The sequence below is a fragment of the Eutrigla gurnardus genome, assembly GCF_963514095.1.
Source record: "Eutrigla gurnardus genome assembly, chromosome: 20".
NCBI lineage: Eukaryota > Metazoa > Chordata > Actinopteri > Perciformes > Triglidae > Eutrigla > Eutrigla gurnardus.
Genome location: NC_139931.1, coordinates 21,182,577 through 21,200,892, shown reverse-complemented (window position 1 = coordinate 21,200,892; position 18,316 = coordinate 21,182,577). Strand labels below are relative to the sequence as shown.

The 18,316-nt window shown below is 44.5% G+C and overlaps 1 protein-coding gene across 1 annotated transcript in view; it reads right to left on the bottom strand.

Annotated features, from left to right (window-relative positions):
* Positions 1–786: 786 nt before the first annotated feature.
* The window catches only part of prr12b (proline rich 12b), a 48,108-nt gene continuing 30,578 nt past the window's right edge, over positions 787–18,316 (bottom strand). The window contains exons 7-16 of the mRNA XM_084036207.1: positions 15,305–16,127; positions 13,928–14,547; positions 13,718–13,834; positions 12,622–12,755; positions 11,672–12,516; positions 11,459–11,578; positions 8,755–8,852; positions 4,598–4,729; positions 4,058–4,153; positions 787–1,858 (exon numbers count right to left, since the gene is read on the bottom strand). Of these exons, the coding sequence (XP_083892333.1) occupies positions 1,724–1,858; positions 4,058–4,153; positions 4,598–4,729; positions 8,755–8,852; positions 11,459–11,578; positions 11,672–12,516; positions 12,622–12,755; positions 13,718–13,834; positions 13,928–14,547; positions 15,305–16,127 (3,120 nt within the window). The 3' untranslated portion in view covers positions 787–1,723. The remainder of the gene's footprint in view (positions 1,859–4,057; positions 4,154–4,597; positions 4,730–8,754; positions 8,853–11,458; positions 11,579–11,671; positions 12,517–12,621; positions 12,756–13,717; positions 13,835–13,927; positions 14,548–15,304; positions 16,128–18,316) is intronic.

The following is an 18,316-nucleotide window of genomic DNA, read 5'->3' as shown; positions in this document are numbered from 1 at the left end:
CTATGTAAGGGGGGGCTGGGGCTACCCTAAATTGTTCTCAAGCCCCCACAAATAATACATTTTGTCTTTTTTTTTTTAAATATATATTTTGAGAACACCGGTAATCTCATAGTGATGAAAGGGGATACATATAGTTTTAGGGTTAAATCATCATAGTCTGTAGAAAGAATCTACTTTAGAAAGAAGCATTTCTGTAAAACCTATTTGTCTTTCTGTTTTTTTATTTTTTTACAGACACCGTATCCTCATTTTGCTGGAATAAATAAATACATACAAAATACTATTCTAGTTATTTGGATAAAGTTCATATTTATGTCAGATTTCCCTGTGACCTTTAAAACCAGTCTTGGTTTATTCTACTGTATACTTTATGACAGAATCCCACTCTGATTGAACCATCTACAGGACAGTAACTGGTGAAATTAAAGTCCATTCTTTAGACCTGCAGCTTATCTAATGGAGAGAGGAATTAGATACGCTATCACTTTAAGACATTTACATCATCAGGTTCTAAGCATGCAGCTTTAATGTGTCTAAAAGTTACCATGACAGCAACTCTTGTTCAACACAAGAGAATGGAAGAAGACTGTTGCTTTTAACTTGTTACCAACTGGACTTCTTCACTGGTTGTAGTTCTAATAGAGAACTACAAAGATGCTTCTCCTGGGGGCTAAACCCCCCCTGTCTTTAAATCCTAGTGCCGTCCCTGGTGCAGACTTGTCCCTGTGTCGGCTCAGAAACCCTGCTCATGCATCGCTCACACATTAGCGGAAATACTTGAACACAAGTTGGTTTATTCACCATCACTTTTGTCATTTGAACCGTTTTATTTCATTATGTCAAATACAGGAATTTCATGTACAGAGGAGCAACTGGAAACTAGAGAATGAAGGAGCTGTACAATATTTACACATCAAAACAACAGAATTGCTCTACAAGAATCTCCTCTGAGAGGTCAAAGAATAGCAAATATCAATCAACAACAAACAGATAAAAATGACTCACATTAAACACTGACATTAATGCTTTTGGATCATGTCACACTTCCTTCAAGAAAGTCGTGCTTTATTTTTATTTTTTTTCATTCATCGTCTTTACAGGCATTAAATCCCCTCTTGTTGTCTTTTGAAGAACAAACAGTTAAGAACACAGCTTAGTTTTAAATACATCTCCCCGGATCGACTGCTTTCTAACTGAGGCAGGTAGAAGTGAGAGACTATCATATAGTCCTTTTTTTAACCTCACTTCTGTCCCAAACCTTAGTTCAACCAGCGTCCGTCTGCTCATTTTATGTATATCCCTTTAAAACATTTTTTTTTTAAAAACAGCAAACATCTTAGGATGATCATTTTTGGAAATGTCCTTGTATAAATTATACAAACCTTACTTATACACAGCGTGTGTGTGTCTTTGCAGCGCCGACCAAATGCTCTTGTGGTCCCTTTTTTTTCTACTTTGGAGCTAAACCATCACATTCTCCTAGTTCGCTCCCCTTCATCTCCTTCTTTCAATGTGTGTCTTGAAATAACTTTAAAATGGACTCAATAATAAAACAAACACCTTAAAGTTGAAACCTCCAACAAACAAACCTACAGTGGCTGTTCATGCTGGAATCATTGCACTTCCAGTGGTCTGGACCGTTTTCGGCAGTGCAATCCTTTTGTTTCACATGTTCTGGAAGCCTCCGTGCACTTTAATACTGCAGGTGTGAGTGTGTGTCCCCTCAGGCCTTGGCACTGAGGCTGAGAAGCTCCATGAAGGAGTTGAAGAGGCTCTCCAGCCAGCCCTGGTTAGCCATGCACTGCTGCACCACCTCCTCCTGGCCCGGGTCCTCTGCTGCCTGCTCGATGCTGTCCGTCTGCTCACACACAACAGAGTCAGTTACACACACCTCACAGCACAGGGCTTTCTCTGGAGCTGGACAGGCCTTCATTGAACATTATGCACACATACAAAACCCATGGAAACAAAATGACAGCTAAGTTTCGTCAGGAAGTGCTTCAGGGAGAGCCAATATGTAGTCCAGGAATAATACTAGTCTCTTACATGTATGGGTATTTGTAAATGTAAATTAAATGAAAGAACAGTAGTATAAAAAAGTAAGAAGGGAAGAGACGGGGACATTCTATCTTTTAAATGTTTCTAGCAAGCAAGCAAGCAAATTTATTTGTATAGCACTTTTCATAGAAGGGGTTCACAAAGTACTTCACAACAGAGTCAGGGAGTAAAACAAGAATAGACAATTAAAATACAGAGGAGTAAAGAAACATAATAGCATGGTAATATAGAACAAAGTTACGACAAAAACCCAGAAAACCCACCCCTACGTAAAAGCCAGTCGAAACAGCAGAGATTTCAGATCCTTTTTAAAAGACCCGATGGAGTTTAAGGTGCGTAAGGACAGTGGTAGGGCCTTCGAAAGTCTGGGGGCAACAGCTTGGAACGCACTGTCCCCTCTGGATTTAAAATGGGTGAGGGGGATGATAAGCAGGCATTTACCAGAGGATCTGAGGGAGCGTGTGGGGGTATAAGATTTTAGCAGCTCTGAAATGTAGGAGGGGGCTTGACCATGTAAAGCCCTGAAAGTAAGAACTAAGATTTTAAAATGAATTCTAAAATGGATTGGGAGCCAATGGAGTTCTGCTAAAATCGGCGTGATGTGTGCACTTTTTCTCTTGTGGGTTAAAAGTCTAGCTGCGGAGTTCTGAACAGCCTGGAGGCCATAAAGTGCTTTTTGGTTAAGCCATGTAAGAAGGCTGTTGCAGTAATCTAGACGTGAGGAGATAAAAGCATGGATGATCATCTCAAGTTCTGCTTTGGACACCATGGATCTTATCTTAGAGATGTTCCTCAGTTGAAAGAAGCAGTTTCTAATCAGCTTGCTGGTGTGGTGCTCAAGGGACATGGCTGACGGAGGAGCCTACCATACCCAAGTGAAATTTGATAAAGGGGATGCGATTTTCGGGTGCAATAATCAGGGTCTCTGTCTTTTCTGAATTTAATTGCAAGTAATTTGAATTTAACCATTGTTTGATGGTGGACAAACAGCTGGTTAGTGAAGACAGTTTAAAAGACTCATTCTATGATGATATCTGATGATATCTGAACATATCCCCACTAACCACTGTTGTATGATACACTTGCATCGCCCCTTTGGTCGACTGTTTGTATATTTCATATTGTTGGGGTTCTTTCACCATGAGCACCATACATTGTCTGATGAGCTTGTCAACGATCAATGTGCCGGCCCGAGGCATAAGCGAACTAAGCGGCTGCTTGGGGCCACCAGGGGGCCTCAATCGTGGGCTATGAATCTGAACAAATGTAGGTATTGCCGTTCTCCAGCTGGCCATCCCCAACATTATAGCGTGATAAATGGGTCAATAATCTTCAAGCCCAAATTAAATTCTGCTTAGGGCCCCCAAAAGGCTTGGGCCGGCCCTGCTGTGAAGCAACAATGTGATAAACAGCAACGTTCAGTGTTGATAGTAATAATCGTTTCTGTCTTTCTTGCCAAAAATCAACCTTCTCTATTTTCTACAGTGTTGTCACCGGAACTTTTCTTTAAAGTTAAAAGAGGCAAGGGTCATGGAAACAAGGGCCATGGAAGATGCATGGCTGGAGCCAGGGGCGCCTCAATAGTCCTTGAGGCCCCTGGGCTATGGAGATTTTTCAGCAGTTCTTAAAACTACGCCCGACCGGACCGCCTGGTTCGTAACGCCGTCTCGGACGGAGACGTGTGTGACAGGCCTTAGGGTGCAAGGGGAGACAGTGAGACACTGACTGTGGTCCCCTAGAGGTCTAGATAGTAGCTCACATTAGTCCAGATACCAGACCAGACTATGTGGAGTGTTGATGAAGCAGCTACAACGTTAGCGTAGCCTAGCACCCATCAACCAGACTCCATTCAGAAAACAAGCATTTTAAAAGTAAGAGTGCAACCAATCATGATACATATGCCAGTTTTAGCAGTATATAATACTAAAGACTTGAATGGGATATTGGAGGCAAAATATGAACTCAAAAGCGTATTGAGCATTAATGCAGCCATCCTTACCTCCTTCTTGCAATGCAGGAAGGTGTGATACTTGTAGTGGTGAAGGGAATGATACAGACTGTACATCCGGCAAGTTTCAATGGAGAGCTTCAGGTCCTGAAAAGGGTGGAGAAAGAAAAAAGATTGAAGATTTCACTTCTTCCAGTATTTCCTGGCAGGAGTTACTTCCTCCTGAATGATGACTGAGTTAGTCTCTCACTAAATAATAAATACAAGCAGTGGAACAAGATGTCATGATATTATTGGTTGAAACTCGCTGATGTTAGAATGCGTCATATATTTTTTTCCAGGAAGATTACTCAGTGGTATGGATTACTCAGTGGGAGGGATTACTCAGTGGGAGGGATTACACAGTGGGAGGGATTACTCAGTGGGAGGGATTACTCAGTGGTATGGATTACTCAGTGGTATGATTACTCAGTGGGAGGGATTACTCAGTGGTATGGATTACTCAGTGGGAGTGATTACTCAATGGGATGGATTACTCAATGGGAGGGATTACTCAGTGGGCGGGATTACTCAGTGGGAGGGATCTCTGACCTGTTGTTTAGGAATACTCCTCTTGAGCCTGTTGAGGGTTTTGCGGTTGTAACCCTCCCCCCCAAGGTGAACTTTGACAGCTCCAGAGTCCAACGGGTCTGCCATCATTTTGGGGAAGATATGTAGCGCCTCCTGGAGGGGGGAAAGCAGAATGCAGTCAGCGGCATGAGTACAGTTTCCATGTCGGTTGCATTTCTATCTGAACTAAAGCCTTCACCTTGTTGGACCCATGTAAACGTATTAAAGCATGGATCAAACTCTTTATGGTCCTAAACACACTGAAATAACTTCACTTTAAATTTGTAAAGAAAAACATGTTTTTATTGTGTCACAGAACACATCATTTTAGAGAAAAATATAGTGATTATAAATTCTAGGCTATGTATGTATAGTGTATGTTTGTATGTGTATATATCTATATCCATATATATATATATATATATTAGGGCTGTCAAAGTTAACGCGTTAATAACGCGTTAACGCAACATCCTCTTAACGCCGTTAATTTTTTTAACGCGCGATTAACGCTCGGTATTTAAAAAAAAAAAAAAAGCGCATTGTATGATTTATGGCCGTCGGTGGCACCTGTAGTCTTGATCCAGAGGGAAGGTGCCTGTCCACAGGCAGCGGTGTTTCCCCGCGTCCCATTCATTGTCTATGTGAAAAGCCGTGCAATGCATTCTGGTGGCGTTGCGGCGAATGTCGAGAGACGGCGCGCGAGTTGGCCGCTCCTCATTTGCCTAAAGTATAAGTCGAATCTACTTTATGCTAATCAGAGGCGCCGGGCTCGACTCGCCGCCTCGGGAACGCTCGCGAACGCTCGCAAAAAGTTGTTGTTTAAAGGAGAGCGCCTGTCAATCATCCTCTAGTGGCAGCCCACCAAGCGTGCAATACTGGGAAGCGGCGCGTCCACACGCGTTTAAAATCGATTTGTGAACGGCAAATTCACCTTCAAAAGACTGCCAGATGGTTCAGTCGATAAGACCAAAGTCATCTGCGCGTACTGTGGGTATGAAATGAGCTACCATAGAAGCACGTCCAGTCTGAGATATCACTTGCAAGCCAATGCACTTATATCCTAACTGTACTTATCTCCTGTTACACTATCTCCTGTGACATGTTCACTTTAATTGTTTGTGATATATTCTTATAACCCTGTTTTGATCCCATGTTTTGGTAAGGGGATATTTGAAGTGTTAAATAAACATTTTCATAAATCGAGTATATTTGCCCTTATGTTGTTAAAAGTATTAAGAATATGAAAAAAATACATTAAGGTACATTTAGAAGAAGAAAAAAAAATGTGCCAAAAAATGCGATTAATTTGCGATTAATCGCGAGTTAACTATGGACAAAATGCGATTAATCGCGATTAAAAAAATCAATCTTTTGACAGCCCTAATATATATATACATATTAGGTAACGGCGTTATTTTTTCAGTAACGGGGTAATCTAACTAATTACTGTTTCCGTCGTTACAACGCCGTTATCGTTACTGAACGTTAAATGCGGTGCGTTACTATGAATTGAATTTGTCGGTTGTCGGTTAAAAAAAAAGAAGTCAGGATCGTGTTCTGCTTGCGCGCCGCTCGTGGCTGGGCTCGGCAGCCTGTTGTCCGTGGAGAAACGTGCAAACTTGCTGGAGCCGGAGTTGGGGCTGCTGCTGGTCTGAGCGGCGCGCGAGGGCCACGCGGGCCCCGGTGTCCCGCCGTTCTGGTGTTGGACGGGAATCCGGTGCAGCTGTGGAGCGCGGATGGTGAAGACGGTGGTGATGATGATGATGATGATGATGATGATGATGAACGGCCCGGCGGCTCGAGGCACCGGGGTCTCGCTGTCATTATGTCTACTGCTGTGCGCTTTGACCCTGTTTTGTGATATATGACAGACACAGCGTCTCCCACTGTATAATTTCTCCTCAAGTTTTAATTATTCCCGCATGCGAGGTGCGGAGAATGCGATCTCAATTATTATACACACTAAGCTACGCGACTATAGGAGTAGACTACAAGACTACAGTTTGCCATCTCATTACAAGAAAAATCCAAATTCTTTGACATAAAGCAACTTTTTTTTTTACAGTAACGCAAATAGTTACTTTCCCTGTTAACTAGTTACTGTGATGGGAATTTTTCATTTAGTAGTTCATTATAGTATAATTAGTAGTTTGAGTAGTTTTAACTCATACTATTCCATGTGTGTCATGAGGTAACCTGTATTCTGCACTTATGTCATGTCATGTGTTACATGAGTTGTAAAATGCATCTTGTGACACCAGCACAGCTGGCAAGTCAATATGGATCTATGGACACTGATGAGTGGTTCAAACACCACATTCTGGACAAAGTTCTCCGTCTACACAAACAACGGAACAATGCTTTTCTGATGACACATCACAAACAACTGTATAAAAAGCCCTTCTCAAGACTGAATCATTGGTCAGACTCTTAAGGAGTCTGCCCCTATCTGGCCAGATAGTTTGCTCTGAAGCTGTATGTCAGTGATGCGGTCCGCTTGGACACCCTGTTTGCGAGGGCTTTGACTTATTTGACTTTGTCTGTTTACAGTCTGTCTGTAGCGACTGCTAGCCTGTTTTTGGACTCTTTATAGAATAAATTACTAAAAGCGCTGTTAGGAGTTGTATTCTTATTTCTCATCAGGTGATCATAAACTGATTTCCACCACAGTTACTTTTATTATAAAGTAATTCAGTTACTAACTCAGTTACTTTTTGGAACAAGTAGTGAGTAACTATAACTAATTACTTTTTTAAAGTAACGTTCCCAACACTGCTCGTTAGCGCAAATTTCCAATCAGCCAATCACATGGCAGCAACTCAATGCATTTAGGCATGTAGACATGGTCAAGACGATCTGCTGCTGTTCAAACCGAGCATCAGAATGGGGAAGAAAGGTGATTTAAGTGACTTTGAACGTGGCATGGTTGTTGGTGCCAGACGGGCTGGTCTGAGTATTTCAGAATCTACTGGGATTTTCACACACAACCATCTCTAGGGTTTACAGAGAATGGTCAAAAAGAGAAGATATCCAGTGAGCGGCAGTTCTGTGGGCGCAAATGCCTTGTTGATGCCAGAGGTCAGAGGAGAATGGCCAGACTGGTTCGAGCTGATAGAAAGGCAACAGTAACTCAAATAACCACTCGTTACAACCGAGGTATGCAGAAGAGCATCTCTGAACGCACAACACGTCGAACCTTGAGGCAGATGGGCTACAGCAGCAGAAGACCACACCGGGTGCCACTCCTGTCAGCTAAGAACAGGAAACTGAGGCTACAATTCGCACAGGCTCACCAAAATTGGACAATAGAAGATTGGAAAAACGTTGCCTGGTCTGATGAGTCTCGATTTCTGCTGCGACATTCGGATGGTAGGGTCAGAATTTGGCGTCTACAACATGAAAGCATGGATCCATCCTGCCTTGTATCAACGGTTCAGGCTGGTGGTGGTGGTGTAATGGTGTGGGGGATATTTTCTTGGCACACTTTGGGCCCATTAGTACCAATTGAGCATCATGTCAACGCCACAGCCTACCTGAGTATTGTTGCTGACCATGTCCATCCCTTTATGACCACAGTGTACCCATCTTCTGATGAATCATCGCAGACTGGTTTCTTGAACATGACAATGAGTTCACTGTACTCAAATGGCCTCCACAGTCACCAGATCTCAATCCAATAGAGCACCTTTGGGATGTGGTGGAACCGGAGATTCGCATCATGGATGTGCAGCCGACAAATCTGCAGCAACTGCGTGATGCTATCATGTCAATATGGACCAAACTCTCTGAGGAATGTTTCCAGTACATTGTTGAATCTATGCTACGAAGGATTAAGGCAGTTCTGAAGGCAAAAGGGGGTCCAACCCGGTACTAGCAAGGTGTACCTAATAAAGTGGCCGGTGAGTGTATGTTGTGCTGTATAATGTACTCCAATTTCGATTTCAATAAAAATGTGAATGAAAAATAAAACAAACTGAATTCCCACTACATAGTGAAGGAAGAGGAGGCCAGGCTGGAGAGTAGACCACTTTTCCAAGTCACTGATGTGAATATATTCAGGATAACCTCCTGTATGGTCCCATCCCTCATCATCAATCATCACCACCAATGACCTTTTACAGCAGCAGAAAGCGGTGTACCTGGTGCTGGACGCTCATGGTGACTCTCCTCAACAACCTCTTCTTCTGTTCCCCCAGCAGGCTGTCGATCTTCCTCATGGGGGGGAGGTACAACTCATCTGGGGAGTCAAAGTAGAACACTCATTTAGATTTATTTACATTTAAATGACTGTTGTAATCATCTCGCTGCCCCTTATCATGAGATACCTGGAAGTTAACGGTTGGGTCCATGTTTGGTGTTCCTCATCCGTTATAAGCCTCATTCAGCTGAGTTACACTCCAACATGCCTGAAGGTATGCCACTTGTGTATGTTCTAATATGTGATCTACTCTTCCAAAAATCCTGCTTCATGGCAACATACTGTATTCATATTTTTGTTAGTGTCCCGATTAAGGATTGTCATGACACTTAAAGAGAAACTAAACTAATTTCTTAACTTAGTTTTTATTTCAGTTTCAGCAACTAAAGCAACAATAATATTTGATTTTTTGTTTGTTTTTTTAACAAAATCCACATGGTTTGTAGGAAATTTGGCAAAATAAGATACAAAATTGAATTCCAGTTTGAAATGTTAAAGGTAAGAATAGGACAAGAAAAAGGTGACAAATAAAAATGCATTAATAATTAAAACTGCGAGCAGTGTCATGACGGGCCCTCACTCTTATGCGGTCGTGGACTGCCTGCGGTCACAGGGCAGTGTCGTGGACGCTTATCAAGTGTGGAAAGTTTGGAGCAGATCAGAGAACAAACACTGAAGTTATAATGTTTATGGCAGAGTTCAAGTGACAGCTGTGAGACGTGCATGTGGAGATGTGTGCCATTTCTCCTCCTCCCTTTGTGTCCAGGCTGAAATGTGAGGAATTTAAAAAATGGAATTAAAAGTGGCATGACTGTTGATCTGGTGTGAGGCAGACTGCAGCTGTATGTGAGATTCACAGTTCTCCATGTGTCACTGATAGATCTCTGACTCCATCTGGTGGTTGCTGTGCGCCTGTGTCTCTCCCCCCTATGTGTCCTGAGTGAGGATTGAGTGAGAAACTGGGCTGATTTACACACTTGGCTAAAAACTTTTTTTTACCTACTTTATCATGACTTGAGGCGGTGGGTCCAAGAGGCTTTTTTGTACATCTCCACATGGGCTATCTAGGAAAAAATATTTCATGCGTCTATGCCCTACCTAGAGGGGGGGCTGTTGCTCAGAAAAAGGGCCTAAAATCAGTAACATTTCATGTCGCCATTAGGTGGCGCTCTACCTCTGAGTTAAAATTGCAGTGCAGTTGTGTTCAGGACGTGACTCTTAACAAGCATGAATATTTTGAAGCAGATCGGAGAAGAAAAGGTGAAGTTATAACAGTTTTAATGCCAATGGCGAAGGTTGAAAATAGTAGCGCAGTCATGGCGCCACCGTGGCCACGCCCCAAGACTTTTGGAGCATCTTTTACTAAATTTTTGTCCTTAAGGCCTTTCCAACAACATATCCAATTTTGGTATCGATCGGATCAACGGTGTAGTCAGTTTTTGATTTTGTGTGACCCCTGTGAATGGCCAAAAACAGCCAAAAACGACCAAAAGTGGCACTTTTTGGAAATTTGTGGCAGCGCCAAACATTACCCAATTTTAATGAAACTTGGCATGCATGTTCTTTGAACCTATTGCAATATAGGTTTCGAGTTTCGTAATTTTTGGGTCAAAGGTTATAGAGTTATGCTAATTGCATTTTGGTAGCCCCGCCCTCTAATGTTCATTGGCCGATATCTTCTGATAACAAGCATATTTTCGAAACATTTGTGGACCACCCCCTCACCTAGGTCTAAAGAGTATGTGTACCAAATTTCGTCCAAATCGGACCAACGGTTTCCGATAAATGCGCAACTTCCTGTTTTTCATAAAATCCAAGATGGCGGAAAATGTTGGTAGGCGGACTTTGGTACTCCAAGAGGATTTTTCGTAGAGGACACTTGTTTGCACATGTGTGCAAAGTTTCATGTCAATCGGAGTTACGGTGCGGCAGGGCTGGCGATTCTTCACTCTAGGTGGCGCTAGCGAGCAACTTTTTCGTGGCCGAATACGAAGACGCCAAATTCTCAATTTTTTTGCCAGACCCTATAGACACTCCAATTTTCGTTTTTTTTCACGCTCAGGCCCCCAAAACGCAGGTCGAAGTTGTGTAAGAATAATAAACATTCGAATAACAATAGGGCTTCGCAGCCCGACGTTGTCGGCGCTCGGGCCCTAAATATAAATTTGTGTGTCGTGGCAGAGTATGCAAATTGAGTTTGGAGAATAGAGATCAGTCACTGCGGCAGTAGTAGTAGAAGTAGTATGGTGGCAGCAGGGCACCAGCGTTTCATAAATGTCTGGTACGTTTCCCATTCCCCTTCCTCAATCCTCTTCACCAGCTGCAAACATCTGATGTGTCTGTGTCGTTGGTTTAACCAGCCAGCTGTGGTTGAATTTCCAGGCGTAAGGTTTGGTTGCTATTGAAGGTTCTTGGCCCCTCACTGCGACCAGCAGGAACACACCACACTTACAAGGTGACTTTATCCACCTACGCTTTTCAAACCAATCTGCACTTACAATCCTGGGACGCTGGTGAAAAAACCCATTTCCAGATTTCATCAAAAGAGAAGACGTGGTGACTGAAAGCTTCTGAGAAACCATTCAACAACCTGAAACTCTGCAGCGTGCTTGAAGACCACGGTCCCGTGTATGTGTGGTACTCACCGTCGGTGTCCTCCAGAGCTTGGATCATGTCCGGGTCCAGGGCCGTGCTGACCAGCATCTCCACGTAGCTCCTGAAGCTCTCCCTCATGGCCCGACTGTTCACGCCGCTACGCACCGGTCCTGCAACACGAGACACAGCGGCGCTGACCTGAGGACGCTCGTTCACACCGCTCTCACACTAAATGTACACGCAGCACACACAGCAGGGCTGACCTTCGTCATCACTGGGTCGGGAGGAGTCCGACTCGGAGGAGGAGGACGGCACCTCCTTCAGCCACTTCTTCCTCTTCTTGGGAGGAGGCTCGGCTTTGTCCGTGGAGGTCTTGGCTCGGGGCCGACGCTCCATCTTCTTGTCTCCTCCTCTCTTCTCCTCCTTCAACCTTACAAACTCTCTCTCTCGCTCCTCTCTCTCCCTTTGTTTGTCCCTCTGCTTCTCTATTTGCTCTCTCTCCTTCTGTTCTCTCTGCTCCCTTCGATCCCTCTCCAGTTTCTCTTTTTCTCTCCACTCCTTTTCTCTCTTTTCTCTCTCCTGTATCTCTTTTTCTTTCTTCTCCCTGTCCTGTTTCTCCTTCTCTCTCTGCTCCCTGTTCCTCCTCTCCCTCTCTTTCAGCTCTCTCTCGTATTCCCTTCTCTCTTTTTGCTCTTTCTCCCTTTCTCTCTGCTCCTTCTCCCTTCTTTCACTCTCCCTTTGCTTCTCCCCTTCCATTTCTTTCTCCCTCTCTCTGTGTTCCCTCTCCTTTTGCTCTCTGTCCTCTCTTTCCCTATCCACGTTCTCCATTTCTTTCCTGTCCCTCTCCTTCTGCTCCTTCTCCTTTTCTTCTATCTCCTCCTTCTCTCTTCTCTCTCTCTCCTTCTGCTCCTTCTCTTTTTCTTCTCTCTCCTCCCTCTCTCTTCTCTCTCTCTCTTTGTGCTCCTTCTCTACTTTCTCCCTGTGCTCCCTCTCTCTTTGTTCTCGTTCTCTCTGCTCCTTCAGCTCTCTCTCTTTCTTGTCGTCCTTCTCCACTCGAGGTGGTGTTTGATTGTGGACAGTGGGCAGCGGTTTAGGTAGCGCCTGCCGTCTGTCGTTTAAAAAGAAAGAATTTGTTAGTTCTTTGAAATTCATCCAGAATCACTCATTGACATCAATTTTGACTCAAGTGAATGTAGCAGATTGGTATCCTTACCTCAGAGTGAGCCCGGCTCGATGCCATGGCTTTCGGGAACACACTCGGACATAATCTTTTTTGTTGACGTTCTCCAAGAACTTCACGTATAAACGCTGGTAGCGCATTTTGGCATCACCAAAGTAACCGAGATACTGAAGAAGAGACGTTAACAGTTATATCTATGTGACAACCATATTCATACTTTACACAGGATACGGTGAATCAAACTACACTTATTACTGGTTCAGTCGATACAATAGCATACATCAGTCGATACAATCATAGTCTCAAGGCAGTTCGGGAAATACAACTGATTCATGTACAGGGACATGAACTGTTGCCCACCTTGACAAACTGATAGCACCCGTAGCAGCACCCTTACTGGATCTGGATACATCTGGATTCTGGTGTGAAGCTGCTAACAAAGTTAACTTCATAATTCAAGTTTTCAACTTTACAGCTAAGTGTTAAAGTCACATTAGTAGCTAACTGCACTGGTAGCGTGGTAGCAATGCCACCTGTCAATCACAATGTAGCCCCGCCCCCTAAAGCATCCCCTGCTTTCTGGTCTGTTGGACTCTAAATGGACCATAATGTACTAAATGAACATCATGCTGTATTGAAGAAGACTTGAAACTGCTTACTGTGATAATAAACCAAGTGAGGAGTAGAGTCATTTTCTCATTGATTGCCATGAAATCTGACTCCTTTTTGCAAACAGTCGCCCCCTGATGGCCAGTAGAGAGAATGCATGTTTAAGGCACTTCAGCCTTGGCTTCACTTATAAGAACTGGAGGTTGCCATCTGGCAGTGTCCAACATGGTCTGGAGGTTCAAGTCCCCCACCATAAGTAGTCTTTGTCAGTATTAAATCCCAGGCCACTCCCTCTGGACATTGCGTAGCCATGAAAACGGAACCTAATTAACTTCCCATTGACATTGTTTGCGTGCTGAGAGACATGTACATGAAACCAATAGATTGCATTTGTGCTTCATGTACTACGATGAGATTAGGTCGGATTTCATTCCACAGGTGTTATGAACCCATAGACAGCAGTTTTCTGTCTAATTATGAGGCCATTTAATTATCATACATATAAGGTATGTCCGCTCACATTACTGGTTGCACAGAACTGCCTTTGACCGTCTTTGATCTCTGGGCTGAATTTCTGGAGCAAGGCTTTCTGCACCCTCCAGATGGGTGGGGGCTCCCGGCCTGTCTGCAAGGCCATCTAGTGACACAAACAAACACAGCGTATACCATGAATGTAACATTATTCAGACACAATACATACGTCCTGGGAGCTGTGCGGCTGGGGACTCACTTTAAGCATCCCGATATCCTCAGTTCGAACCACAAACTCGTCCCGTTCACGGAAGATTCCTTCACCTGCGCTCTCACTATCCTCCTCTTCACTCTCCCCGGCTATGGCAGCATCCGCCTGCTTCTTTGCCAGGTGGAGGGAGGTGAGACGCTGTGATGCCAGGGCCTCTTCTGGGGTCGGGGGTGACGGTGGTGGTGAGGATGATGTAGAGGGTGAGGAAGAGGCAAGCGAGGAGGGGGAAGGCTGCTCAGCTTCTGGTTCCTGGTCCTGATCAGAGGATGATGGAGGAGGTGTGGTGGATGGAGGGGGAATGGATTGGCCCAGGGGAAGGTTGGAGAGGGGTGAGGAAGGGATGGCCGGAGGGGAGGTGGAGGGGGGTGGGGAGGTACCTGCAGTTGGAGCTGGTTGGTAGGAGGACTGCTGCTGCTCAGAGGGAGGGTACGTTTGATTCGCCTCTTCCTCATCCTGCTGGGAGGGTATGGAGAGACACTGGGGAGGGAGGGGTGAGGGTGAAGAGTATGTGGGAGGAGTGGAGGGGGAGATGGACGTGGACGGGGACAGGGATGGGGACGGGGATGGGGATAGGCTTGCAGGAGCAAGCACAGGTCCGGATGGAGAATCTGAACAAAAACAGGGTGGGGGGAAGAAAGTTAGCAGCAAGTTTTTAAGTTGACATGAAATAACTTTGAGATTCCATTGTACCAAGAATTTTACATGGAATGTTCAATTTGATATTGGTCAATTTAAAAATAATAATTTACATCAAGAAAGTCACATTTTGTCGTATAACCTTTTGAAATATACTGATTTGTTCACACCAAATGCAAAGCAAATTTTTAGTACGGCTCAATTGCATAATAAAATCAATGCAAACAATGCAAATTTGAGCTGGGTGGTGCAAAGCAAATGAGGAGAATATGTGAAATTTGCATGATGCTGTTTCAGTGAAGCCTAAGAGCATTGAGATCGTCCTCCTGTCGTCCTGACGTTGCTGTATTAGAAAACAAATACAGCAACAGTTATTAGGAAACAAATGTTGTCTCCTGTGTCTGTGGTCCCCCAGAGGTCTAGATAGTCTCATATTACTCCAGAGACCAGACCAGACTATGTGGAGAAACCAGAGACTGTGGTCCAAACAACAAGGTCTCTGCCGGATTCATGTCTTTTTTACATTTATTACATTAGATTATTACTCCTTATTTGAAGTGTTGATGGAGCAGCTACAATCTTAGCATAGCCTAGCACCCACCAATCCAGACTCCATTCAGAAAACAAGCATTTTAAAAGTTGTAAGCTTGTCGTCTTGCAGAGTTCTTTTGAGTGGGAGAAGTTTTAAAGAAAGCTAAAGTGTCAGACAAGTGAATATGGCTACATTACCTTCAACCTTAGGGATCTCCAACATTTCAGACATGCTTTCCTCTTCTATCTGGTCTTGCACTTCCAGGACTTCCTGCTGCAGATTATGTGTCTCATCATCTCTCATTACTTCTTCACTATCAGCAGTCTCCCCACTTCCCTCCTCCTCCCCCTCCTCCTCTTCTCTTCCTTGCTCCTCCTCTGCTTTTTCTCCACTAGACTGTGGGCAGACCAGTTTTTGCTCTTCCTTGTCCTGTATGTGATCTTGTGTATATGTGAGCGCCTCCTTTTTCCCATTCTCCATACTGGGGATGAGGGGAGGCATGGCGGGGAGAGGGGGGCTGAATGGCGGCTCCTGTGGGGACGGCGGGGGCAGGGTGGGCGGGGCCTTGGCCATGGCAGTAGCCATTGCAGCAGCTAATGAGTGTGGGGTGTCATAGAGGGCGGAGATGGCAGATGAGATGCTTTTCTGCAGGTCCTGGTTTTTACTGACTGAGTCTTCCTCATCAGAGGAGAAGGAGGGCAGGGTCTCTAGGTTCCTTTTAAGCTCGTCGTCCAGGGGCTTGCAGGGACTCGGGCAGCTGCTGAGAGCCAGGTCTGCCCCCTCGCCCTGTCCTCCCTCACTGAATGCTCCTGGAGGCTGCTGTGGAGGCGTTGGTGGTAGGGGAGGAGGAGGTGGGGATAAGGGCCTGATCCCTCCCTTCAGAGAGGAAAAGAGGTTCAGGGATTCCTGCTCACCTTCATCATGTCCTAGGTCAAGACCTGACTGTTTTTTGCCCGTCTTCAAGAAGTCCAAAAAAGAGGCAATGAAGCCAGTCTTGAAGTCGAAAGTCTTCTCATCAGCCTGCAAAAGAGCAGAACCTCATCACTGTATGTACTTTATGATGTTGCTGGCTCCTCAGTGAGTTAATCTGTCTTTTAAACAGCATTCCTTGATTTTTTTTTTACCATGAGATGGCAGCAGAGTCAATGTAACCATTTTGCAAAACCAGCAGAAACAAATCAATGAGGAATAAGCTGATTACCAATGTATCTGGGTATAGTGTTGATGATTCAGGTCCATAGACTGTATATAAGGAGCGGACGTAGTCATCGTGGCATCACCCGTTGGTTTGTGGACTCCGGTTTACAAGCCTCGTATTCAGCATTTTGGCCGTCTTCATTTTGGTATTTTTACAACCAGTGAAGGAAGTGACCATATTTGGACTTTGGAGGAGCGACGAGTGGATCTGATGAACACAAGCGGCAGGGCTGCACCCCGAGCAGCAACCTTACTGGATCTGGATCCAGTGTGACTGCAGCAACGCGACTGTAGCAACCTGTCAATCACCAGGTAACCCCGCCCCTAAAGCACCCCCTATTTTATGGTCTATTTATCACTAAATAGATCATATTTTACTAAATAAACATCATGCTGGATTGGAGAAGGCTTGAAACCATAAACCCATCTTTAAAATGTGTACTGAGATTATGAATCAAGCGAGAAGTAGGGTCTTTCTAATTTTCTCTTCTTTCATGCAATCTGACTTCTTTTGCCAGATAATTTTTCAATAACACTGCTTCACTATACTTTGTAATGCTGATGTTTCATTTCACGTCCACAGAAAGGGCCTGATGTGATTGTAATGATACACTGATTATGAATATGAGCCGATGATTGACATGCCTGGGTGTCTCCGCTTTGGTCTCCACCAACTCCTGGGTAACATTCTTTACTCTGTCTGTCTACTGTTTGATGATGAGCAGGTAAAGTTGTATCTCCACAGGCCAGTGTGGAGATATAATCTCTCCACCTAGTCCCGGGTCTTCCCCGTGGCCTCCTCCCAGCTGGTCGTGCCTGAAACATCTCTCTAGGAAGGCGCCCAGGGGGCATCCTTACCAGATGCCCAAACCACCTCAGCTGGGTCCTTTCGATGCAAAGGAGCAGCGGCGCTACTCTGGGTCCCTCACGGATGACTGAGTTTCTCACCCTATCTCTAAGGGAGACGCCAGTCCACAATCCAGTTCTTTTGGTCATGACCCATCCCTCATGACTATAGGTGAGGATAGGAACGAAGATTGACCGGTAGATCGAGACTTTGCCTTCCGGCTCAGCTCTCTTTTCATCACAATGGTGCGGTACAGCGAATGCAACAGTTTGGCTTACTGCTGAGCACGGACGTAATTTAGGGGGGGGACACAGGGGACATGTCCCCTGCACTTTTTCAAAAGGCCGTTTTGGTCCCCTGCACTTTTTACCGTCCAAAAACAATGTTACACTATATTAAACAGAGACATGTCAAGCACTAGGACCAAGCGGAAAACGGCCGCTCAAGCTGAAGCCTGTTTCCCTTAGTTTAGACCGCCCACAAGCTCCTCGGTTGGCTCTGCCGTTTCTTGTGTGATTGGCCGTCCACGCTGTCACTCCATCTTTCTTGCACACCGACTGGTCTGCTAGTCTACTACTGGAAGTTGGGAGTTTGTTCTGCCTGGTTCACGTCAGCTAGAAGGATGTTAATATCAGAGATTTCATTTACATCAACGTTTCAAATCGGTGTCCAAGTGCGTGCGTGCGTGTGTATGTGTGTGTGTATGTGTGTTTGGTTATTAGACGCAGCCAGGATGTCTAAAAAAAGGACATAAGAGACTTCTTTAGAAGTCAAAGTGTAAGTTACTCAAATGCGTTACACCCATCCTGCAACACCTTCACTGGCTCTCAATAAAGCAGCATCCACTTCAAGATCCTCCTCATCATTTACAAAGCTCTCAATAATCTGATAAATAAAATGTATTATTATTATTGTTGTTATTATTACTATTGGATTAGAATTCAGTGATAATGTTTTGCTACATGATTTACAACCAGTCAAACCAAAAAAGGGAACAGTAAACTTAAAATTAGCAATCGAAAACTAGAAGAACTACTAGAAAACACAATGAACTGAAAGAGTTAGAGTTTTATTAAAAATACTTGTGTCCCCCCCACCTCTGAAATCAAAATTTCGTCCTTGCTGCCGAGTACCCAAACACAGCTTTCGCTTTGGGAGTACAGAG